General features: G+C 54.0%; 1 protein-coding gene across 1 annotated transcript in view; it reads left to right on the top strand.

The window, feature by feature from the left end:
• The first annotated feature begins 327 nt into the window (after window positions 1-327).
• DUOX1 (dual oxidase 1) overlaps window positions 328-24,159 on the top strand; it is a 33,612-nt gene continuing 9,780 nt past the window's right edge. Inside the window, exons 1-26 of the mRNA XM_079770000.1 lie at window positions 328-407; window positions 2,482-2,555; window positions 4,885-4,968; window positions 5,164-5,328; window positions 6,266-6,453; window positions 6,635-6,836; window positions 6,982-7,148; window positions 7,581-7,641; window positions 7,778-7,874; window positions 9,316-9,406; window positions 10,719-10,821; window positions 11,070-11,242; window positions 12,359-12,534; window positions 12,725-12,843; window positions 13,487-13,624; window positions 14,232-14,345; window positions 15,087-15,286; window positions 15,902-16,087; window positions 18,251-18,476; window positions 18,753-18,846; window positions 19,128-19,303; window positions 21,546-21,615; window positions 22,018-22,143; window positions 22,670-22,848; window positions 23,099-23,329; window positions 23,905-24,004. Of these exons, the coding sequence (XP_079626126.1) occupies window positions 2,498-2,555; window positions 4,885-4,968; window positions 5,164-5,328; window positions 6,266-6,453; window positions 6,635-6,836; window positions 6,982-7,148; window positions 7,581-7,641; window positions 7,778-7,874; window positions 9,316-9,406; window positions 10,719-10,821; window positions 11,070-11,242; window positions 12,359-12,534; window positions 12,725-12,843; window positions 13,487-13,624; window positions 14,232-14,345; window positions 15,087-15,286; window positions 15,902-16,087; window positions 18,251-18,476; window positions 18,753-18,846; window positions 19,128-19,303; window positions 21,546-21,615; window positions 22,018-22,143; window positions 22,670-22,848; window positions 23,099-23,329; window positions 23,905-24,004 (3,524 nt within the window). The 5' untranslated portion in view covers window positions 328-407; window positions 2,482-2,497. The remainder of the gene's footprint in view (window positions 408-2,481; window positions 2,556-4,884; window positions 4,969-5,163; window positions 5,329-6,265; window positions 6,454-6,634; window positions 6,837-6,981; window positions 7,149-7,580; window positions 7,642-7,777; window positions 7,875-9,315; window positions 9,407-10,718; window positions 10,822-11,069; window positions 11,243-12,358; window positions 12,535-12,724; window positions 12,844-13,486; window positions 13,625-14,231; window positions 14,346-15,086; window positions 15,287-15,901; window positions 16,088-18,250; window positions 18,477-18,752; window positions 18,847-19,127; window positions 19,304-21,545; window positions 21,616-22,017; window positions 22,144-22,669; window positions 22,849-23,098; window positions 23,330-23,904; window positions 24,005-24,159) is intronic.

Below are 24,159 nucleotides of genomic sequence, written 5' to 3' on the forward strand. Positions count from 1 at the left end.
TCCCCCTGCACCCTTTCCGTCTTCCACTCGCAGCCTCAGCTGACCCGTGGAAGCGGACTTGCCCTTTTCGCTCTCCACGTGGCCACACTAGCTGAGCCCTAGCCGCGGACGCGAACTTTCCCTCCACTTGGGTCCTGCGAGCACGTGGCGTCTCACCTTGCGCGCCCGGGTCTCCACGGAGCACCTCGGCGGGTCCCCAGTGCGCCGGCTTCTATCCCGCCCCGTTTCGCCCCGCCCTGCCGCAGATCTGGGGTGCGCCGACTCCTCTTCACCACCCGCCCCCCAGCCCCGCCCGTCCTGGCGCAGAACTAGAGAGGGAGCTGTACGAGAGCGGGCGTCCCGGGCCCAACTTCGAGCCCGGCGGGAGCCAAGCCGCAGTCCCCGAAGCGGGGGCTCCGCAGCCGCAGGTCAGATTCCGGAGGGGCTGCCCTGGGCCTGCAGATCTGGCGCCGGGAGGAGGGGGACGGGGTTGGGGGGAGAGGGGCGCGGAGGGAGCTCTAGCGGCAGAGGGTGCCCCAATCCGCCACATTTTTGAGGGAAGGGGAATTCAGCCTGACCCTCCTGCGCCTCCGTTCTTAGCCTGGGGCTACAGTGGGTCCCGTTAGGGCCTATCCTCCACCCACCAAGGTTTGGGGAGACTAGATGCTTTGCGGTCTGGGGATGTTGGGTGACCTGGTTTGCTTGGGCGTCGGGGAATCTCTCCGAGCTCGTCCTGGCAGCAGCACATCGTGCCAGGGAGGGAACTGGGGACTTTTAGAGACCAGGCTTTCCTCTTCAGTCCTCCCTTGGGACCAAGCTGGACTCCCTAGGGCCTGGACTCCTCTTTCCCCACCCCAGAGTCACCGCTGTAGGACTTCACGGCTGGGAAAGTTGCCATGTGGGTCAAGAAGGAGGCAGGCCTGTATCCTCTTCCTGGTTCTGCCACTGCCTGGGGCTTCACAGCCCTTTCCTGACGTTGTGCCTTCCTGTCAAGGCTGGTAAAAAGTTAGGGAACAAATGTGCTGTGTAAATCCCCGTGGCTACCCACCCACAGGGAGAGCTTATTACTGGTCCACCTTCTCCTTCAGGTGGTTCCCACAGCCTGGCCTGCAGGCTCGCTGCATGCTTTTGTGGATTGGGTGGTACATTGGTGTCCGGACCAAGGATCCAGAAGCCAGAGTGGTAGGGGAGAAGAGGCAAGACATTCTAGATCAGGGAAGGACCACTGTGGGCACTTCAGCATGTCCAGCCTTATGGCTTCAGCCATCCAGAGCCCTGCTCTTTCTTCACAAACTATCTAAGGCTGGTATCTGGACAGTCTCTGGGATGGAGTGGGTAGAACACTAAGCTTTTGAATTACGACAGGGCCTACATTTTTTTTTATTTCTTTCTTAATTTTTATTTTTTTTTTATTTATTTCAGAGAGGAAGGGAGAGGGAGAGAGAGTTAGAAACATCAATGATGAGAGAGAATCGTTGATTGGCTGCCTCCTGCATGCCCCACACTGGGGATCAAACCCACAACTCGGGGCATATGTCCTGACCAGGAATCGAACCATGACCTCCTGGTTCATAGGTCAATGCTCAACCACGGAGCCACGCTGACTGAGCTCATTTCTTTCATGAGAGATGGCCAGTGGGGGTGAGGTCGCCCTCTGGGTTCCCTCCTCTGTGACTAGACAACCTATCCAGGAGCCCTGAGGGTTTGGCTGGAGACGAGGCTTTCCATGAGCTCCCACCTTCCTCCACTAGATAGTTCCCCAGCCCCACTCCGCCCCCAACCTCCATATTGCCTGTAGGGGGTCTTCCCTGGCGTTGCGCTCCCTGTGCCGCTCAGAAGTCCCTACCTGAGCCCCCTGCTGCCTCTGTTTCCCTGTTGTCCCTAGGTGATTTATTGGCCTGGGGAGAGTGAGCAGGAAGTTGGCATTAAACACAGGAGCCCCTTTGAGTTGACTCAGATGAGCCAAGCTCCAGCCCACACTCTCTATGTTACATTTACATAACACCTGCCACTTTTCAATCTCACATTTGAGTCCCAAAACCATGCTAGGAGGTGAACAGTTCAGACATGTTGACTCCCATAACTGGAAGAGGAAACCAGGGCCCAGACCAGATAGGTGATCTCAGACCCACACAGTGGACTGGCAGTGGCACCATGTCCTGGCCTCCTCACAAGGCTCTGTCCCAGGACCACACTGCAGTAAGCAAGGCTTTCCACTTACTCTTGGGCAGTAAAGTCCAGGAATGTGAGGGTTTCTGTGTGCTCTGTTCATCACTTAATCTCCAGTGCCTAGGCCCATGCCCAGAACATAGAGGGTGTTCATCAAGTAATTTGTGAATGAGTGAAAGATTCTTGGGAGGGAGGGAGTCTCCTGCTCCGTGCTACTTTCTGTGGCCTTGACCCAGCCCCATGCCTGGATTCATGCCAACGCTCTGCCAAGGCCCTGACCCGACTTTCCTTAATTGCTGGGGTTCATTCTCTCTCTACTCTCTCTTTTTCTAGGGTCTCCATTTTCATCATGGGCTTCTGCCTGGGTCTGGCATGGACACTCCTGGTTGGGCCATGGATACCCACTGGTGAGTACAGACTGGAGGAGAATCATGGCTAGGAGCAGAGGAACCCAGCGTCTTCTGGGCTTCTCCAAGGACAGAGGCTGAATCACATCCATTTCTAGCCCTACTCCCTCGCTAACACAGTAGCCTGTAGGTGCTCATCTCCAGTTTGTTGATTGTGCCTTCCTTTCATGTCAAGTATGGGCCAGGAGAGTAGCTCTGAGGTCCTGTCCTTAGTCTGAGAGGGTGTCCCTTTGGCTAATGAGAGTCCCTTTCTTTGCTCTGTTCTCTGAGCTGAGGAGAGGGGGAGACGCAGCCCTATGGCCTCTATCCCTGACCCCAAATAGAAAAAGATTGATTAGACACAGAAGAAAATAAAGGATCTTGGGGTCAGATTGGACTGAATGCTGACTTCCTCAAAAGGAAGTCACCAATGTTCTAAAACAATATGATTAGGGAAAAAAATCCCCAAGAGTTTCATCTTGTTACCTTTGGCTTTGGATAGTCTCTTACTAGAATCTGAGGCAATTTCCTACAGTCTGGGTCTCTGAGGAGGGAAGTGGGCTTAAGGTGCCACAAATTAGGTTAAAAGAGCAAGTCTCTGATCATCAGGGGTGGGGATGCAAGAACAGGGAGCAAAGAAAATCTGTGAAATGATGTCCTGGCTGGCGGCATAGGGTGGTGAGCCAGCCCCTGCAGCTTCTCCCTTGCCAGAGCTGCTCACATTTGCATTTCTTCCAGCCTTATCTATGCCTTGGCCTTAGATTTTCCTTTTCTCTTGCCTCTAATTCCCAAGAGGCATTCTCCCCCATGCCCTCCCCAACAGCCCCCATCCCTTGTTCTGCCACAGTTCATTTTATTTTAGAGATAGAATGTATGCGGCTGCCCTATTTCTGCCCCAAGTCCTGATCCTTAGTTGGGTTCTGCAGAGATGGAAAAATTTTCCCTTCATTCCTTCTTGATTCTTTGGCTTCTTTACCATCCTAAGCTGAGGAGTGGGATAGGGGTCTGGGGCATCAACGGGGAGAAGGGAAATTCATAAGACAATAGGAAGAGCAGATGTTTGCCCTGCCATCCAGATCAAAAGTTATCTCTGGTATTAACCCTCTTTCTGGGCCACGCCCCCTACCTAATATTTTTTAGGTGGTTGAGAAAAAAGTAGTTTTTTTTTTTTTTGAGTCTGCTATATCTTGATTGCCTTCAGCTCAAAATAATCCACATGCCAAAGTGACATATTTTGGAGTCTCTTATTCTGCTCCTCCTCAGTTCTTTGCTCACATATCAGGGCCTGAGTCATTTTTCCTCTCTGACCACCTTGGGTGTGCATGTGTGTGTTAACTATGGGGCAGGAGAGTAGCTCTGAGATCCTGTCCTTGGTCTGAGTGGGGAGACAATCTGAGGAATAGGTCTCCCGCTGGCTAATGAGAGTCCTTTTTGTTGCTCTGTTCTCTGAGTTGAGGAGACGGGGAGACTCAGCTCTCTGGCCTCCTAGTTTGGGGAAAGAAATCTACTGGCCAGAAGGACCCCTGCTATATTTCTGATTCTGGATCCTTCCCTCTGCCCCCATTACCTGAGTTCTTCCCTCAGCAGCTGAGTACTCCCTCCCAAACCCTAGATTTTTGGAGTAAATAGGGTCAAGAAAAGGAATTATATGGGGGACATGTTGACTCCCAAAGAAAAGGGGGGGCAAGGTTATCCACTTGACTATCAGTCCCTGATCCCACCCAAGAAACTGGAAAAAGGATCAAAACCACAGCTCTGCGGCCCACATCCTTGCCCTGGGCTCTGCTCAGCAGGAGAGGGCCAAGCCCCTCTCCACACTGCCCCTGCCTGGGGATGGATCAGAGAATGACATGTCCTTTCCTGGGTGGAAGAGTGGCTTGCTCTTTGGGGGTGGCTAGCTCTTGCTCTGTGTGATGTCTTAAGGCTTGGAATGGCTGCTGTCCTGCCATGTCCTCCAGGGAGCTGAGGTGTGAGAGCAGTAAAAGTCTCTTGCATCTCCTTCCCCATTGCCCCTGTTCTCTGCTTCCTCTTTCTCTCTGAGGCCATTTGTCAACACACTACACATGGCTACCTGGCTACAATCCTGAAGTGCTCCCTGCCATATCTAACCCCCCCCCCCAACCCCCCAACCCCCGCCTCCGCCCCAACAGCTTAAAGATTGGGCTTGAATTTGAACATCACTTTGCTCTGATTGTCTCCCTCTGTACCCTACCCTACATCCCACATCTGTGCTGGATGTCCACTTTCTGCTGACCCAAGGGTCAGGCTCACAGGACACAGATTCTGCAGGCCTGCCCCTCCTCTCGGGTACTGACTTGCCCAGCTGCCCCCTCCCTCCATCCTCACACAGGAGCGCAGAACCCCATTTCCTGGGAGGTGCAGCGATTTGATGGATGGTACAACAACCTCATAGAGCACAGATGGGGCAGCAAAGGTAAGTGAGAGTCAAGCGGATACAGAGCCCGGGTTAGGATGGTACCCACCACTTAGGGGTAAGGACTGGCAGGCACCAGCAAAGGCTTATCCATTCCCAAGGTTTTAAGATCTGTGGTTTGGAGGAAGCCTGGGAGAGAGGAGGTCAGGGAAGCCCTCTGAGGATTGGTCCTTGTCCCTACCCATCCCATTCCAGGCTATCGGCTGCAGCGCCTGGTCTCAGCCACCTATGCAGATGGTGTGTACCAGCCCTTGGGAGAACCCTACCTGCCTAATCCCCGTGACGTCAGCAACACTGCCACGAGGGGCCCTGCAGGGCAGGCCTCCCTGCAGAACCGCACAGTGCTGGGGGTCTTCTTCGGTAAGGGCCCCAACCTGTAGGGCAGGCGTCCTCAAACTAGGCCCGCGGGCCACATGCGGGTGTTTTTGCCGTTTTGTTTTTTTTACTTCAAAATAAGATATGTGCAGTGTGCATAGGAATTTGTTCATAGTTTTTTTTAAAACTATAGTCCGGCCCTCCAACGGTCTGAGGGACAGTGAACTGGCCCCCTGTTTAGAAAGTTTGAGGACCCCTGTTGTAGGGCATAGAGGCCAGGGGAGTCAGCTAGATACCTCTATGTCTGAGGGGGACTCAGAGAATGAGGGAGAGAAGTGTTGGAGGGTCAGAGAGACAGGGGAGAGAGATGGAGGAGCAGGTGGGGTAGGGGTGGGAGCAGAGGGATAAAGTCTGGTTAGAAGAGGAATAAATGTGCCCCAGATAGAGCTGTTGATGGGGTAGAAGCAGGAGCATGAAAATAATCTGGTGGGGACTCGGTGGGATGCTCTTCTCACTCTCTGCCTCTGTGGCTGCTAAGACAGGCTCAGTACAGGGTTCTTCGCCTGGCAGGAGGGCTGGCGGGTGTGGAAATGGGGTTGCTAGGGCCTAGTGATGGTTTGTTTGTTGGCTCACAGCAGGAATGCCAGGCTCCTGCTAGTTATTCAAAATGCCCACACCTGCTTCTCAGTGTCCACCATGCCACCGAGGCATGGGCAGGCTGCTCCCAGCAATGTGTTGGAACCCATGCTGCCGAGGCACACTCACTGGGCACCTCCCAGTTACCAAGGAGAAGGCCAAACTGTCAATGCAAACAGTTTGGACCGGGGTGTAACGCAGCATTGGGAAGGAATGGGTGAGGTCAAGGCTGGGACTTGCCCATAATGGCTGTGGAGTCTTTCGCAGCTTGGGGCTGGGGGTGGGGGAACTGGCTTCCTGGGGAAGAAAGGAGCGTGGGCCCTAGCGCCCTCCCCTGTGCGGGCAGGCTACCACGTGCTCTCGGACCTGGTGAGCATAGAGAGACCTGGCTGCCCCGCCGAGTTCCTCAACATCCGGGTCCCGCCCGGAGACCCCGTGTTCGACCCCGACCAGCGCGGGGACGTGGTGCTGCCCTTCCAGAGGAGCCGCTGGGACCCCAAGACCGGACAGAGCTCCAGCAACCCCCGGGACCTGGTGAGACTGGGCAGGTGGCGGGCAGGAGCTGGGTCCCAGGCAGGTGGGGCTCCGGGCTCCGGGTCTGGCAGGTCGTGCGGGGAGAGGATCCCCCACCCCCACTCACCCACGGACACCCGCCTGGCGCTGGTCCTGCCCCCCCCCCTTACCCGCCTCACCTACCCCCTTGCTGACCTGTCAGACCAACGAGGTGACGGGCTGGCTGGACGGCAGCGCCATCTATGGCTCCTCGCACTCCTGGAGCGACGCGCTGCGGAGCTTCTCTGGGGGACAGCTGGCCTCGGGGAGCGACCCCGCCTTCCCCCGGGCCGCGCAGGAGCCCCTGCTCATGTGGAGCGCGCCCGACCCCGCCACGGGACAGCGCGGGCCGCGGGGGCTGTACGGTGAGGCCGCGGGGCCGCCCGGGGCGCGGGAGGGGCGGGCGGCCAGGGCCGGCTGGGGGGCGGCGCGGGCTGGGGTGTGCGCGGGGCCGCTCCCCCGGGTCACACCGCCGCTCCTCTCCCTCCTGCGTCCCCCTGACGGAGGCAGCCTTCGGGGCAGAGCGAGGGAACCGCGAGCCCTTCCTGCAGGCGCTGGGCCTGCTCTGGTTCCGCTACCACAACCTGTGCGCACAGAGGCTGGCCCGCCAGCACCCGCGCTGGGGGGACGAGGAGCTGTTCCAGCACGCGCGCAAGAGGGTCATTGCCACCTACCAGGTCAGTGGCACGGCCCTCCCCGCCCACCCTCAGGTCCTGCGCCACGGAGACTCTGCTCCCCTGCAGAGCCCTCCATCCGTGGACATCGGCCACCCAGAAACACCCTTGACTGGACAGCTGGTGACCAGGACCGGGTGACCCGCCTTCCCTGGCTCGCAGGACCCCCTGCTCATGTGGAGAGCTAAAGTCTAGGAGTGATAGAGAGGCAAAGTGCCATTTACACAAGAGATGTAGCTGTGTCCCCCCACCCCTCCCCCCCAATCCCTTGTTCCTTGTGGGGCGAGGCCTCAGCTCCCCTCCCATTTGAGTTGCCTTTCCCATCACTGCCCCTGCCTGGTCGTCCTCTCCCACTGAAGCCTTCCCTGGGCTCACATCCCTCCTGGCCCGGCAGCTGGAGCATTCTCCCCACCTTTCCTCTTTCTTGACCCTCAGAACATTGCTCTGTATGAGTGGCTGCCCAGCTTCCTGCAGACTACACCCCCAGAATATACAGGTGAGGGCGTGGGGGGCACCTGTGTTGAGGGGAGGTTGTGGTTGGGCTCCATAGGCGGAAAGAAGACAGGTGGATGCCTGTTATGGGAGGATGGAGGGTTAAGGAGTTTGTTTCTCCTATTCTTCCCGTGGGGCAGGGTACCGCCCTTTCCTGGACCCCAGCATCTCTCCAGAGTTCCTGGCAGCCTCTGAACAGTTCCTGTCCACCATGGTGCCCCCTGGCGTCTACGTGAGGTAAAGGAGGGCTCAAATGTGTGTTGGGAAGTGAGGGGCCGGGTGGGGATGGTATTGTCAATTGAGAAAATTGCCCTCTTGAGTCTTCAGGACAGGATTATCAGGGGACAGTGAACAAGGAGGGGAAGAATAAAAATAATTGTTTAAAAAGATACATTATTGTGGTTTTTAAGCACTTTAGGTCCATATTCCTGCAACTGGTGTAGATATTAATCCTCCAGTTTCAGACTGGCTAATTGAGGCTCAGAGGCTGAGCCACACAGCCTGTTGTGCTGAAGTTGACACTACCCTGGGGGCATTTTTACCTGTAAATACAGTACTTGGAGCTTATAAACCTTTTGGAGAAATTATAATAAAAATGTGAACCTGACCAGTGTGGCTGAGTGGTTGAGCGTTGACCTATGAACCAGGAGGTCACGGTTCGATTCCCGGTCAGGGCACATGCCTGGGTTGTGGGCTCAATCCCCAGTGTGGGGTGTGCAGAAGGTAGCCAATCAATTATTCTCTCTCATTATTGATGTTTCTATCTCTCTCTCTCTCCCTCTCCCTTCCTCCCTGAAATCAATAAAAAATATATATATTTTTTAAAAAATGTCTGAGAGCTGAAGAAAATATAAACTCCAAAATAACAAAAAGGGGACTTTAACTAAAAATTAATTAATTAAATGTATACAAAGCAAAGCATGTCAGTTTATTTATTTATTTTTTTACAATTGATTATAATTTAAAACTTCTTTTTCTGGAACAATTTCTGTTGTTCCACTTATTTATGCATTCACTGATTGTTTCTTGCTTTGACTGGGGATCAAACTCACAGCCTCAGCATATCAGGATGACGCTCTAACCCAGTGGTCGGCAAACTCATTAGTCAACAGAGCCATATATCAACAGTACAACGATTGAAATTTCTTTTGAGAGCCCAATTTTTTAAACTTAAACTTCTTCTAACGCCACTTCTTCAAAATAGACTCGCCCAGGCCATGGTATTTTGTGGAAGAGCCACACTCAAGGGGCCAAAGAGCCGCATGTGGCTCGCGAGCCGCAGTTTGCCGACCACGGCTCTAACCAACGGAGCTACCGGGCCAGAGCTGGAACTATTTCTGGATATGCCTGATGATGGCCAAGGAATCATAGCCATTGAGTTATTCATAGACAAGTAATTTCAAAAGAACAATTGAAAATTCTTTCAAAATGTATATGAACATGTGGAGAGAATGCACAAGAGAGCATGAGCAAACTCTATGGGTGCATTTTTAGATATTTGGTCTGATGTGGGAGAGGGACCTCCCCAAAACCAGATTGTTCAGGACCTACCCCGAACACATACCAATTCAGGGAAGCCATGGCCTGGCCCCTCGCTACAGCCTTGGAGACCAGAGCTGATGTCTGACATTAGGACCTTGGGGTCTCAGTCACCACTCCCCTGCTCCCTGCATTTCAGAAATGCCAGCTGCCACTTCAAGAGGGTCATCAATCGGAATTCAAGCGTCTCCAGAGCTCTCCGGGTCTGCAACAGCTATTGGAGCCGAGAGGTCAGAGCTGGGGACATTTATGTGGGTGGATATGTGTATTGTGTGTGTTTGCATGCGCACACACATGTGTATTAGGGTATGTGGTGAAAGTGGGCAGTAGGGCTGAGACAGCCAGCAGCTGGGATGGGCTGGGGTGGAGGAGGCAGCCTGGGGACCAAGCCATCTCTCCTACCCGTGTCTGAGATGACGGGTAGCTGTACATGGTCAAAAGTCAACCCTCTACTCTCACCTCAGGACTGTGCAAGTGTGGCTGTACATTTATTGCTTCCTTCAGGTTTTTCTTCTCCCTTGGCAGCTCTGAGTCCCCTGTAAGCCTTGGAGTACCCCAGCCATCTCAGCCCCCAAAGAAACTCTCCAATTAGACTTCCCTAAGGCAGCAAATGAATGTGTTTTTGTGGGTTGGAGGCAAGGAGAAGGGAGGGATTCTGAGAGATTACCGGGGATAGTCTGTCCATCCAAACCAGGTCAGTGTGGGTCAAGAGCATTGATCATTAATTTAAAGCAAACTCAGAGTGTTCATAAGAGGGAAGGGAGGAGGAAGGAAAAGAGAGAAGAGGAAGGCATAGGATCAGAATCATGGAGCTGAGTTTAAAGAGACCTCTATGTCCTCCTAATCCTTTTTTTTAAAATGTATTTTATTGACTTTTTACAAAGAGGAAGGCAGAGCGAGAAGGATAGAGAGTTAGAAACATCGATTCAGCTGCCTCTTGCACACTCCCTACTGGGGATGTGCCCGCAACCAAGATACATGCCCTTGACCAGAATCAAACCTGGGACCCTTCAGTCCGCAGGCCGACGCTCTATCCACTGAGCCAAACCGGTTAGGGCCCTCCTACTCCCTTTTTATTACTTTATTAATTTTATTTCATTATTTTTTTTTACTCTCTAATGCCCTTTTTAGTAAGGGAAGGGCACTGAATTCAGAGAGATCCTATTACTTGCCCACAATTACACATCTGGTTACTAAACAGAACAAGAACCAAGACCTGTATCTTCTAGTGTCTTTGTCAACCATGATCTCAAGTCTGTTTCTAAAATAGAAGAAATAATGAATAAATAAATAAAATAAAATAGAAGAAATCAAGTTTTTGGTTCCTTGTGCTCATGGAGACCTTTCTCCCAGCAGCATGGGCTCTGGATGAGGACATCACTCACCGTGAGTGGTGAATCAACCTGTGGAAGAGCAATGACCCACCAGTTTGGGAGTGAACAGCAGGACTGAATAGAGAACGTAGACTATAGGCGGAGGGAGTCTGATTGCCCAAATTCTGGCCCCATTAGCCACACTCTTCTCCTCTCCTCACGCCCATAGCACCCAAATCTACAAAGAGCTGAAGATGTAGACGCGCTGCTACTGGGCATGGCCTCCCAGATTGCTGAACAAGAAGACCACGTGGTGGTTGAGGATGTGCGAGGTGAGGCCAAGACTGGCCTGGAGGCTGTGCAACCCTGGGAGGAGGTTCAGCTGGAGCTCCAGAGCCAGACAGGGCGGGGTATCCAGGCCTGGGAACCTGCACTGTCTCACTGCCGAGAGAGCTTCTGACCTGATGGCCACAGCTCCCACAGCTTAAGTCCCCATGGGGCTGGTGGGAGCCTGGGGGATGGGCCAGAGGAGCTTTGGTGTTGCCGAGTTCCCTGAGACTCTCTGCTGTCAAATTCACAGATTTCTGGCCCGGGCCACTGAAGTACTCCCGCACAGACTACTTGGCCAGCAGCCTGCAGCGGGGCCGGGACCTGGGCCTGCCCTCTTACACCAAGGCCAGGGAAGCACTGGGCCTGCCTCCCATTACCAGATGGCAGGACATCAACCCTGCACTCTCCCGGAGCCATGGCACCGTGAGGAGTGGTCGGGACCCAGAGGGCAGGGTGGGAGGGCCATGGGAACACTGGCCTGAGACACAGAAGATGGGCAGTGAGACCCGGGTACCAGAGACAAGCACCTGTTGAGAGGGGCAGGGCTCACCCACCTTGCTTTTCCCAGCATCATACACCAGGCTGTAGGTTACCAGACCAGCAGAAGTTGGCTTTAGACTCTGCAACTGTGCAGATCCACCAAATGTTTGTTGGGCATCTACTGCATGCCAAGCACTTAGTAGACATTACCTCATTTACTCTCCCCAGATTCCCTGGGTGTATAAAAGGTCCTTGACTCAGGAACAGGTCGTACCTTTGCACACTGTTATTCAAGCTGCCTTAGGGGAGTCAGTTCTCACACCCTACGCTATCACCCCGCCAACAGACTAGTTTTAGCTGCCTTAACATCTTGGTACAGCAGGGTTTCTATAATTGATGACAATGTTATTGGCCTTACTGTTTGATAAAATTGTTGGAAAATAGAGAATTGAAAGACCAACAAAGATGTGATATGTGTGTGGGGCTTGTAAACTTTATAAAATCAATATAAAGATAAGAATCAGCAGGCATATCCAAAGTAGCAAATCTTTAGCTTCAATTGCACCTCATTGGGATTAAACTGGTCAGGTGCTTATTTACACTGTGAAGAAAAGAACTAAAGTAAAGGTGAGGTAGAATATGCTGCCCATATATTGTTGAAGACTGTCTTTAAAATACAATGTATATGTAGGGATTTGATTTTTTTTAAACACTTTTTTAGATCTAAAAAAATGGAAACCTTTTCTAACACATCATTCTACCATTTAACATTTGCACTGATTTGATTCTTGAACTTGCATACCTTTCCAAGAATAAGTTACGTAGGGGATTGGCTGCCTAATTTATTCCAACTTTGTAAAACAGGCAGCTGAGTCTGTGAGAGAATCCCCATAATGAGTGACCTAACGTAAAGCACTCGGAGCAGTGCCTGGGGCATAATAACTGAGTCAGTGTTACTGTCATTTATTATTATCCCTAAGGCTGATCCCTGGGAACCATCTCTTTGCCTGAGGGTGATGCCAGGTCCTTACACTCACTCCTGTCCCTTCTCGGCCCCAGGTGCTGGAAGCCACCGCTGCTCTGTACAACCAGGACCTGTCCCTGCTGGAGTTGCTCCCCGGGGGGCTCCTGGAGAGCCACGGGAACCCCGGGCCCCTCTTCAGCACCATAGTCCTCGACCAGTTTGTGCGCCTGCGGGATGGTGACCGTTACTGGTTTGAGAACACCAGGAATGGGTAAGGCCTGCCTGGGTCCCCACCTCAGACTCCAGACCCTCTGCCTATAAGCAGCCCCCATGGACCCTTGATTCCCAGCTGGCACTGCCCATCCCCAGTCCCTCTGGGGCTCTTTCCTCGTCTGGATCCCTGGGCCTGGGGCCTGCATCTCTCTCCCTCTCTGAGAACACCCCGCCTCTCTCACCCCCAGACTCTTCTCTGAGGAAGAGATCGCAGAGATCAGAAACACATCCCTCTGGGATGTTCTAGTGGCTGTCACCAACGTGGACCCCAGTGCCCTGCAGCCCAATGTCTTTTTCTGGCATGTGGGTGAGTGGCCAAGGGGTGCTTGCAGGGGTTTGGGGTCTGGAGTTTCTTTCCTCCTCAGCCATGGGTTTGGGTCAGTGTGGCTGGACAGTAGACTCCAAGGGGGGAGTGAACTATGGCTTTGCCCTTGGGAACTTCGGATCTGGACACCAAGGTTGCCACTTACAGCTACGTAGGTTCCCCCCTACACAACTCCAGGTGCCCGAGTAAGGGCAGGGCTGAGACTCAGAGAGTCCTGGTAAGGAGACGCATTCAGCTGGGATGGGGCTGGGGGGGGGGGGGGGTGAGACACTAGGAGGGCTAAGTGTAGTGAGGATATCCCACCCCCACAGCAGTGACAACGGAAGGGTTCTGTGTGTGAGTGTGTGTGTGTGTGTGTGTCTGTGTGTGTGTGTGTACACATGTGCATAGGAGGGAAAGAGAGAGGTTGAGGTTCATTTTGGACCCCACTTGTTACCCAAGTAGGAAAACACCACATTCTTGGTACAATGGCAGGGTCCATGACAGGGGTAAGCAGCCTCCTTCCCTCTGGTACCCAGAACCACCACCATTCCCCCTTTCTGCCACCCTCATCTCCTCAGTGATGCTGTGCCTGAGCCTGTGGTCCAACAGCCCCCCAGGACTCTAGCTTTCTCTGCCTCCCCAGGAGACCCCTGCCCACAGCCAGGACAACTCAGCACGGAGGGCCTGCCAGCCTGTGTCCCCCCTGTCATGCGGGACTACTTCAAGGGCAGTGGATTTGGCTTCGGGATCACCATTGGGACCCTCTGCTGCTTCCCCCTGGGTAAAAGTGGTGGGCAGGGTGGGGTTGGGTAAGAGATGCCAGCTGGGAGGAGGGTTGGTTCCATCTGTGGCATCAAGCCATGTTCCTCTGGGCAGATGACAAAAACATCAGAGGCAGGAGGAGACACAAGAAGTGTCTGACCTGCAGATAAGTTGGCACCAGGGAGAATTGCCCCCCTGTTCTCAGGGCCCAGATTGGTCAGGCATCCCAGGCATCCACAATCCACAGCTCTTTGTAGGAGCCTGGGCCTGTCAGAGGCAAAGCCCTGCTGGAGAACCGGAGCTGGGATGTAGTTGCTGGGGCAGAGGCTTTGGACTTGTGTGTGGGTGGACCCGCAGCCTGGCAGAGTGGGTGCAGCTCTAGCTAGGAGAGGACCCGAGTGCTGGAAGCAGGGGAGGAGCCTGCATAGGCATCTTAGATGCTCCCCAAACTCCCCATAGGATGCAAAGCAGCGCCCCACCTCGCTGAAGGCAGCTTTACAGTTGGAGAATGGACAGATCTAGGACTTGGGGAAAGCAGGGGTCTTGGCAAGGAAAGGAGTCTGGCAAAGGAGCCACTGATCTCCCCAGACCTTCCTCTGAGCAGCCTACTGCCTCTGCCCTGCCAGTGAGCCTGCTTGTTGCCTGGATTGTTGCCCGGCTCCGGAGGAGAAATTTCAAGAAGCTCCAGGGCCAGGACTGCAAAAGCATCAAGTCTGAGAAGTTCGTGGAGGGCGTGGAAGGTAAGCCGGGGATGGCCATGGTGGTGAGGAGGAGGACATGACTCAGGGCGACAGCCCCTACCTCCACCTCAGCAGCCTAAGGAAAGGCCTCCTTTTCCTAGGCCTCCGGGCAGCCGGGCAGGGGGAAGGGCCACAGGGGCAGTGGGTGGAAGTTGGTCCTGGAGTCCTCCAGCCTCTGTAGCTCCTCCCAAAGGTCCCATAGGGAATGGGATAGACCCATGGGGAGGAGTCACAGAACCTGGACTACATTTCACAGGGTTTCTGCGACTCACAAATTCCCAACAACTGCTGCTTTGTGCACCTTACACTGGAATTTCAGGCAACAGAGAAGTAATTAATGAAGGTCTAGAGTCAGACTGAGGATTGGAATCTTGATCTCACCAGTTGGGCCTTAGGCAGATCTTTAAGTTTTCTAAACTTACTTTTCATTATCTGTAACATAGGAATAATAATAGCACTTACCTTATCGATTTATGAAGACTAAATGAATTCGTTCATGCAAAGTACTTGATACCATGTTGGGCACATGGTAAACACTCAGGAAATGGTAGTTATTCTGCTCATGGGCTAGAAGCACAGCAGGACTGTTGGGGAGGGGGTGTCTCTCAGTAGCCAAGAAGAGGCAAGGAGCTGTGGAGGCCTTGATCTAACTCCAGCTCTGAGCTGGCCTTCTTCCTTTGGGTTTGCCTCGAGCAGGGCGAGCCCGGAGGCCCCAGCTGACCCAGCCCCGTCTCTCCCCAGCATTGGAATGGCAGGGCCGCAAGGAGCCCTGCCGGCCTGTGCTTGTGCACCTACAACCCGGGCAGGTCCGTGTCCTGGACTGCAGGCTCTCTGTGCTCCGCATCATCCAGCTGCGGCCCCTGCAGAAGGTCAACCTCATCCTTTCCAACAACCGTGGATGCCGTACCCTGCTGCTCAAGATCCCCAAGGAGTATGACCTGGTATGGCCCAGCTGGCCCCTGGCTCCTTGTCCACAGACACGCCAGCCAGGTGGAGGGAAAAGAGCACTGGGCCAGACAGGGTTTCTGGCTTCTGGCTACTGGCTGCAGTACCTGATAGAGAGATGAACTTGAGCACATCTGTCCTGCTCTGGACCTCCTGGATATGATCTCCACAGTCCGTCCCCTATTCCTCTTGCAGACACAGTCTGCCCCTCCCTTTCTAAGGACACTGTGGCAGGTCTGAGCTGGGATTCCTTGGAAGAAGCTGGGTGCTCTTCCCTGTCCCCTGATTTCAGGCTGGAATGATTTGTTAAAGATTTTGGAAGGAAATCAATCAGAGGCTGATCTTCAGCTCTGGGTGTCTGGCTCATGGTCCCCTCAATTCTCTGGCCTCCCTGCCTTCCCCTTCTCCAGTATGGAACGGGGAGGGAAGAATGCTTCATACATGTATGTGACTCTGCATATATAAGAAAACCACTTAACCCCTGAGCCAGGAAATGACAGTATGTCTTTTGCAGGGGCTCTCTTTCCAGGGGCCCCTACAAGATTCATATAAAGCTCCTAGACCCAAGAGGCCTTGACAAACGGTTGCTCTCCCTCCTGCTGCCTCCATAGGTGCTGCTGTTTAACCTGGAGGAAGAGCGGCAGGCACTGGTGGAAAACCTTCGGGTGGCTCTGAAGGAAAGTGGGCTGAGCTTCCAGGAGTGGGAGATGCGGGAGCAGGAGCTGATGAGGGCAGCCGTGACGCGGGAGCAGCGGAGCCACCTCCTGGAGACCTTCTTCAGGCACCTTTTCTCCCAGGTCTGTATGTGGGATCAGATCTGTTCTTGCACGTCTGTCTATGGTGGTGCCCTTACCTGCGTAAGGCCATTGGGTGACTCCAGAGCAACTCAGAAACCCTGAGATCACAGCCAAGAATCAACTCTACTGTGATTTTGGCCAGGTCACCTGACCTTACTGTAAGGAGATGCTCCAGCCCCCATTCCAATCCCACCCACTGTGAGACTTCATAGAGTCATTTCCTAGGAAGGGGCTTATCTGCATGTGTCGGTATCTCTCCTCAGGGCTGCCCAGGTTCTCTGTCCTCACTTAAAGGCTGCGGAAATCTAGGTCGAGACAGGCTTTGCAGGCAGTGAGAGCCCTTAGCCACTCCTCCTTGGAGGAGTGTAGCTGCCAGAGGCCTCCAGAGGGTATTAGTGCCTACCTTGTAGCCTTCTGAGAGCCATTGAGAGGTTGTGGGGAAATAAGATAGGAAGAGAAATGCAAGGACTTGAACCCCTGTCTGGCATGAAAATAAAGGCAGCCTGAGCAGAACAGTGGAGAGGAGAAGCTTGGGAGATAAAAGATAATACGGCGTGGGCACCCACTGAAGGAGTTTATCATCCCAATGGGAAGATGGGATGCGCACAGAAAGGAAGATAATTGGCAAAGAATGACAGCTATAAAAGTGACCCAGGAAAAAAATGGTCTAGGAGTTCAGAAATGGTAGGTGAACCTTCAGGCAGGTATAAAGTCATGGTGGAGGTGAGATTTGGCAAGGACTCAAAGTTGGAGAAGTTTTGGCTCAGAAGAAAGGGGCTCACATCAATATTTCACCCTCTCCCTTCCATTCTCTCTAAAAATCAATGGAAAAATATCCTCAGGTGAGGATTAACCAAAAAAGAAGAAGAAGAAGAAAGGAGGTACCCAGTAGAAGGGCAAAAAAAATCAGTGTTTGAGGAGAAGGAGCAGGGTTGGCTACCTGCAGAAAGGATCCGTGAGGGAATCTACCATTTAATCGTCATTTGCTGTGTGCACCTGACTACACCACTTACTCTTTAAACAAGTTGAATATGAGTATGTACTAGAATGGAGGGTCCCCCTGCTGGGCTGACTCATTGCCAGGGCCCAGGCAGGCATCTCCACTCGGTTCAGGATCTGGCAGCGCTATGAAAGAGAACTCCCTGTGTTGGGAGGTGAGGGTGTGCTACTGTTTCCTAGGGTAGCTGCCAACCCTTTCAGTGCTTTCAGCTTTGAAATGAGATCTTTTTCATACAGCCTCTCTTGTTGATTCTCACAATAACCCTGTGAGAGGGCAGGTGAGGAAATGAATGCCAGACAACTGAACAGACTTGCCTGAGGCCACACAGTGAGACAGGGGCACAGTTGGGACAGGAACCTGGGTCTCTTGCCTCTAGCCCCAGGCTCTTTCCGCTAAAGCACCTTGTTTCAAGCAACAAGGTTTACCTCATGAAATCATAGCCAGGCTTGGAGTAGGGGCTTCTAGTTGACAGGCAGGAACAACAGGTGTTGTGGTTTGCAGCCTGCTTGCTTCCTTAACCGTCTGTTCTCCTTACGCTGGGGCAGCCCCTGGGGTGGGATAAAGGTGGCTCATGACGAGAATTTCCCCTTCCCAAGCCCAGCTTTTTCTCAACCCAGCTGAGCTTTTCTCTCAGTCAAAACTCTGGATATAAGAGCAACCTGCTCAAGCCAGCATTAATGAAGGGTCAGATGACTCAGGATGTAGCAGTGTCTCAGGAATTCCAAAGGGAGGACTGTGGCCTGGCCTGGAAAGGAGCAGGGAAGGGAAAGCTGTCGGCAAACACGGCCACTCCTCTCGGAGGCTGCCTCCTCCTCCTCGGTGCTGCTGCTGCGCTCTGTCTCTGTGTCTCTGAGCACTTGGAGGAACAGGGTGGTCCACAACTTCTGAGCTTTCTTGTGCTCAGGCAAGACAGACCTGGGACCTCTCAGTCCCCATTCCAGGTCCCCTGCGTGGCTCAAGTGGGCATCCCTGGCCCAATCAGCTAATGCACAGGGCCAAGGTTCTGTAGACTAAATGGCCACAGGGACCACCCACAGGGCTTATGGGGTAGTGCTTAGGGGAGGGGGTGCTGGGCAGATACCTTAAGAGGTGGCTCAACTGGCCTTCAAGTCAAGGAATCCCTGTCTCCTTCTCGCCCTCCCTCTGCTGCTGCCCAAGTGCAGGTGCTGGACATCGACCAGGCAGACGCGGGGACCCTGCCCCTGGACTCATCTCAGAAGGTGCAGGAGGCCCTGACGTGTGAGCTCAGCAGGGTCGAGTTTGCCGAGTCCCTGGGCCTCAAGCCCCAGGACATGTTTGTGGAGTCCATGTTCTCTCTGGCCGACAAAGATGGCAATGGCTACCTGTCCTTCCGGGAGTTCCTGGACATCCTGGTGGTCTTCATGAAAGGTAGTGGAGGAGGGAGTGATTGTCCAGATAGGAGAAGATGGAAGGGGCTGGAGACTGAGGCTGGGGTGTAGCTGACCTGGGTGTAGCTGGAGATGGGGAAGCACTGGGGCCAGGTCTCTAGCCATGGCAGACGTCTGGGAGCGCCCCGATAGAGTCAGGAAGCAGAGCAACCCCTCGCTGTGTCCAGCAGTGGGTCACACTCGTGTAAGGCCCTTCCTGGCCAGCCTGGGTTTAGGCAGGAGGTCCGGGCCTCTCATAGGTGCCTCCTTCTCCCAGGATCCCCTGAGGAGAAGTCTCGCCTTATGTTCCGCATGTACGACTTTGATGAGAATGGTCTCATTTCCAAGGACGAGTTCATCAGGATGCTGAGGTTGGTCCAATGGGACAGCTAGGAGAGTGGGCCAGAGCAGGGACTGCAGGGGACAGGGTGGGACATGAAGGAAGAAGCAGGAGGGTAAAGAGCAGGGGCCCCCACCTTCTCACCCACAGAGCCAGAGACTGTGAGAGCTAAGAGGGCGCTTGGGATTTGGCCCGTTGGGGTCTTCCCATGTGGGCTCTGAAGGCCTGCCTGGGGGGATGGCCAGTGGGCCGGTGTGTCTAGGCCCCAGGCCCCTTGTCAGGGCCTGATAGCTCCCCTCCCCCAACCCCCAGGTCCTTCATCGAGATCTCCAACAACTGCCTGTCCAAGGCCCAGCTGGCGGAGGTGGTGGAGTCCATGTTCCGGGAGTCGGGCTTCCAGGACAAGGAGGAGCTGACATGGGAGGACTTCCACTTCATGCTGCGGGACCATGACAGCGAGCTCCGCTTCACACAGCTCTGCGTCAAAGGTGAGGGAGCCTGCAGGTAGGGCTGCTTAGCCGTTAGGCACAGCAGGCACGGTACACAAGGCCCATGTATTTTGGGAATCCATGGAAATGTTTTCATTCCTTTTAAAATCAGAAGACAAGAAAAAAAAATCATAAAATAAGATCAGAAAAGAGAATGAGTATAATAATAATAATAAATATGTAATGCTGTATCCAGCCTGGATTATATTCTTTACACCAGGGGTAGGGAATGTCTGGCACACGGGCTGTATGAGGCCCGCAGAATCATTTGGTCTGGCCCTGCCAAGGCATTCGGGGTGAGTTAATTAAATGTTTGACCAAATACAGCAGGCTAATTTTTAAGTTGATAATTTTGTATGGCTCTCAAATGATGTTATAAATATCCAAATGGCCCTTGGCAGAAAAAAAAAGGTTCCTCGCCCCTGCTTTACATCAATATCATTATTTTAAATATAAATTTTAATTTATTTTTTAATGGAGGAAGAGGCCCAGGAAGACAACGGTGCCTAGGACCCACAGAAGTCACAATGCAGCCCTGCTGGTGGGGTGTGCAGGGTCAGGATGGCATGGGGGATGGCAGCTGGAATTCCTCTTTCTTGTCAGAGAACCCGATGCCTGGAGCCCAGTGCAGAGGGGAAATAGTGTCTCCTCATTACAGCCCTACCCCGGCCATACCCACCTCAGCTGGGGTGTCTGGTAGTGGTGGGTGTTCTGGTTTTGTTTGCCACTTTATCCCCTGGAGGAGTGGTCGGTAAATGTTTGCTAAGTGCATGGACACCCACTTCTGTTGTCCCCCCTACTTCCTGCCCTTCCTGTGTCTGACTCAGTGGGTGGGGCTAGGATCAGGGTGAGGAGTGGGCAGAGAGCAGGCAGAGGGACCGCCTGTGGCCTGCTCTGAGCTGTCACTGTGTCTTCACAGCCTGGGATTCTCACTGGGGCATGTTGAAACCAAACCCAGCCCCTCCCAGGATTATGAGAGCCTGGGGGAGCGGAGCAGTCCAGGTGACAGGCACCGCTGGGCTTCTGGTCAGGGCTTCCCCTGCCCAGGGTGGGAGGAGAGTTGGTAGAGTGCAGACCCTGCAGCTTTTCACCTTTCCCAGGCAGCCAGAGACGGAGGCACCCAGGCGTGAGGGCAGAGCAGGGGTGGGTGCCTGAAGTGAACCCAGGCCAGAGTCCCGGATATACAGCCCTTGGGGTGGAGGAAGGACCAGGCTTGGGAAAGGAGGATTAAGTAGAAGGTTAGCAATGAGTATTATTTTATTTGGCATTTTAATTAAGAAAATTTTTATTGGAGAGAGAGAGATTTGTTGTTCAACATATTTCTACATTCGTTGGTTGCTTCTTGCATGTGCCCTGGGATCAAAACCGCAATCTTGGTGATTGGGACGACACTCTAACCAACTGAGCTACCCAGCCCAGGGCCCCTTTGACTTGTAATTGTTGTACTTTATTGTTTCCTCCAAATTTTACTTGGAAACATTTTAAACCTAGAGTTTAAAGGAGCATCTCTTTCTCCCTCACCTAGATTTGTCATTTGTTACCGTTTTTGCCACATCTGCTGTTTGCTAAAGCATTTGAGAGGGGATAGATTACTTTGTTTTCAACACTCTGATTTTATTAAATTCAGCTTAATCACGTTTGGCCTCTGGCCTGTAGACCAGGGTAATCTTCAGGATTGGTTTAGCGCTTGGAAGTGACCTGCAGATTCCCAGGTCTCCTGTGAGAACCTGGATTGACTGTCCCTAAGTGCTGAGCCCAGACAGGGAACAATGGGCAGCTCCTGGAAGGGTCCCCCCCTGCTCCCCGCCCCCCAACATTTCCTTATGAACATTTTCCAACACAGAAAAGTGGAATCTCCCATATATGCACCACTAGATTCTACACTTACCTCCAAGGAGATTTTAAGCTGGAGGGTCATTAGTGGGGGTTTGTGGCGGAATGTTTTTAGCAGACGGGTTGCATACAGTTCCTGAGCTCCACCCCATAAGCCTGATTCCATCCCAGGAGTGAGACTGAAGGTGAGCACACACTCAGGGGAGCCTGCCTGGCCAACTTTGTTTTAGGCCTTCTCCCTGACCAGGGGTGGCTAGGGCTAGCTCCCACTGGGGACACAGGCTGAGGCTGGGGCACCCAGAGGCAGGGTATTGGCCAGGGACCCTCTATAGTGTCTGGACATACGAGCCAGGTCCTCCTGAGGCTCCGGGCCCTGAGCTGCTCCCTAGCCCAGCTCTGCATTTTGCAGGAGTGGAGGTGCCTGAAGTCATCAAGGATCTCTGCCGGAGAGCCTCCTACATCAGCCAGGATAAGCTCTGGTGAGCCCTCATCTGGGAATGTTGGAGGGAGGGCTGGGGACAGGGAGTTGCCTTTTTTCTCCCCAAAAATGACTGGGGTCATAGCCCCCACCCGACCCTGCCAGCCTACATCAAGCCTTCATGCAAATCAGAAAAAGACACTTCTTACTCTGCAGACACAGCCCTGCATTCACCTTTGGCCTGGGTCAGAGGCCCTTGTAAAGGGCACAGCTATATGTGACAGCCTTGTCTAGAACCCCCAGGATGCGACTCATTCTCTAGCTAGGTCTCTGGGAATCCTGCTGTCCTCCGGCTGAGAGCTCTGACCTTCCTCAACAGAGTGGGTATGGAGGCAGACCAGGGGCCACGGAGCCCCAAGTGGCTTAGGTAACCAAGATCCTGTCTCCTGCATCCCTGTCCTAGTCCCTCTCCCAGAGTGAGTGCTCACAGTTCCCGCAGTGATGTCGAGGTGGAGCGGACACCGCAGAGACTGCCGTGCCCCAAGGACACCGATCCTCCCCAGGAGGTTCGACGGAGGTTTGGCAAGAAGTACGTCTGCTTCCCCTAAGCCCAGGCAGTTCATCCATCCTTCAGCATGCATACATTGATTACTTGGTGCCAGGCACAGCCTCATATGAGATAGCCTGGTACACTGAGAACTGCAATGTCCCACTGATGAATGGGATAACGGTGGTAAGAGCAAGGGGCTTCAGAGCTCAAGGAAATGCTCATCTCTGTCTGGGAGGTCAGGGCAGGCTTCCTGGAGGAGGTGCCCTTTGAGCTCCAGTGTAGAGTGAGAATAGAGATGTGGGAGTTGGGAGCTCAGATTGGAAGGGGAGAGGGCTGTCTGTGAGTGAGAACTGGGGGTAGGTGAAGTGCGTCCCCGGGGATGTACTGACCCAGTGACTACTTACCAGGGGTCCCCACATGGACAGCTGGCTTGAAGAGTGTGACTCTGAACCATGCTTGGCTTGAGTAACCCGGGGCCCTTTTCTCCCGAGCTCAGGCTGGGAGGGGAGCGGGGCTGCACTCGCGCTGGGTCCCTACCTGAGAGCCAAGACTTGCTGTCTCCCAGGGTGACGTTGTTTCAGCCCCTGCTGGTCACCGAGGCTCACCGACAGAAGTTTCAGCGAAGCCGTCGCCACCAGACGGTGCAGCAGTTCAAGCGCTTCATCGAGAACTACCGGCGCCACATCGGCTGTGTGGCTGTGTTCTACACCGTGGCCGCGGGCCTCTTCCTGGAGCGGGCCTACTGTGCGTGCTGGCCGCGGGGGTGGGCGCAGGACTCGGAAACACCCAGAGCCCGGGGGGCGGGGCCTGCTTGATTGACGGCTGCGGGGAGGACAGAGCGGGCCTACTGTGTGAATGACAGACCCTGGGGGCAGCTTGAATGGGGACTTGGGGAGGCGATTGTGGGCGGGGCTGGCCAGGGCCTGCGGGTGACCTCCCTCAGTAGCGCTCTCCGCTGCACGGCCCCCCCTCACCCGCCCGGGCCCCTCCGCAGACTACGCCTTTGCCTCGCCCCCCTCGGGCATTGCACAGACCACCTTTGTGGGCATCATCCTGTCGCGGGGCACGGCCGCCAGCATCTCCTTCATGTTCTCCTACATCCTGCTCACCATGTGCCGCAACCTCATCACCTTCCTGCGGGAGACCTTCCTCAACCGCTACGTGCCCTTCGACGCCGCCGTGGACTTCCATCGCCTCATCGCCTCCACTGCCATCGTCCTCACAGGCAGGGCCTGGGTCCCCGGCATCCTCTCCTGGTCCTTCCGCCCCCCCCCCCCCCCCCCCCCCCCTCTGAGAGGCCCCTAGTCCCTCTCCCAGAGTGAGTGCTCGCTGCACTTAACTGGAGAGAGAGTCTTGGATGTCCTTCTCATAAGGATGGCGGCGGCCCAGCAGTGGTTGCAGTAAGCCCAGGGGTCCCTCACTGCACCCCGCCCCCCAGTGCCTCTTCCCACACCTTCAGGCCACCTCACTGCCTCCACCTGACAAGTTACTAACACCCCAGAATGAGTGTACAGAATGTGCCATCTTGCAACGTTTATGTTTTAAAAGATAGTTCTGTGAGAGGAACCAAAGGAGTGGATTTCTAATATATAATTTAGACTCATGGTTGTCTTCATGGGTGGTGTGTATATGGGACATGGGGAGGAACAGGAAGTTTCTCAGAGATCAGAAATCCAACCCCCTAGGGTCCTTCTTCAGCCCCCCCACCTCTGGCTGGCGCGAGTTCACCTTGGGCTGAATGGGTTGAGCACCCCCACCGGGCTGCCCCCGGGCTCACCCCATCTGCCTGGTCTCCCTTAGTTTTACACAGTGCAGGCCACGTGGTGAACGTGTACCTGTTCTCCATCAGCCCACTCAGCATCCTCTCCTGCCTCTTCCCTGGCCTCTTCCATGATGATGGGTGAGTAGTAAGTGAGGGGAAAGGGTGTATTCTTTGTGAGTGGAAAGAAGCAAATGATCTCTGCTCAGAGGAGAGTGTCACCTTCCAGGTTATAGGACAGACAATGACCAGCCTGAGCTCCCCGCCCTGAGTCAGCAGAAAGGGGGACCGTGGCT

The sequence above is a fragment of the Cnephaeus nilssonii genome, assembly GCF_951640355.1.
Source record: "Cnephaeus nilssonii genome assembly, chromosome: 4".
In the NCBI taxonomy this organism is placed as follows: domain Eukaryota; kingdom Metazoa; phylum Chordata; class Mammalia; order Chiroptera; family Vespertilionidae; genus Cnephaeus; species Cnephaeus nilssonii.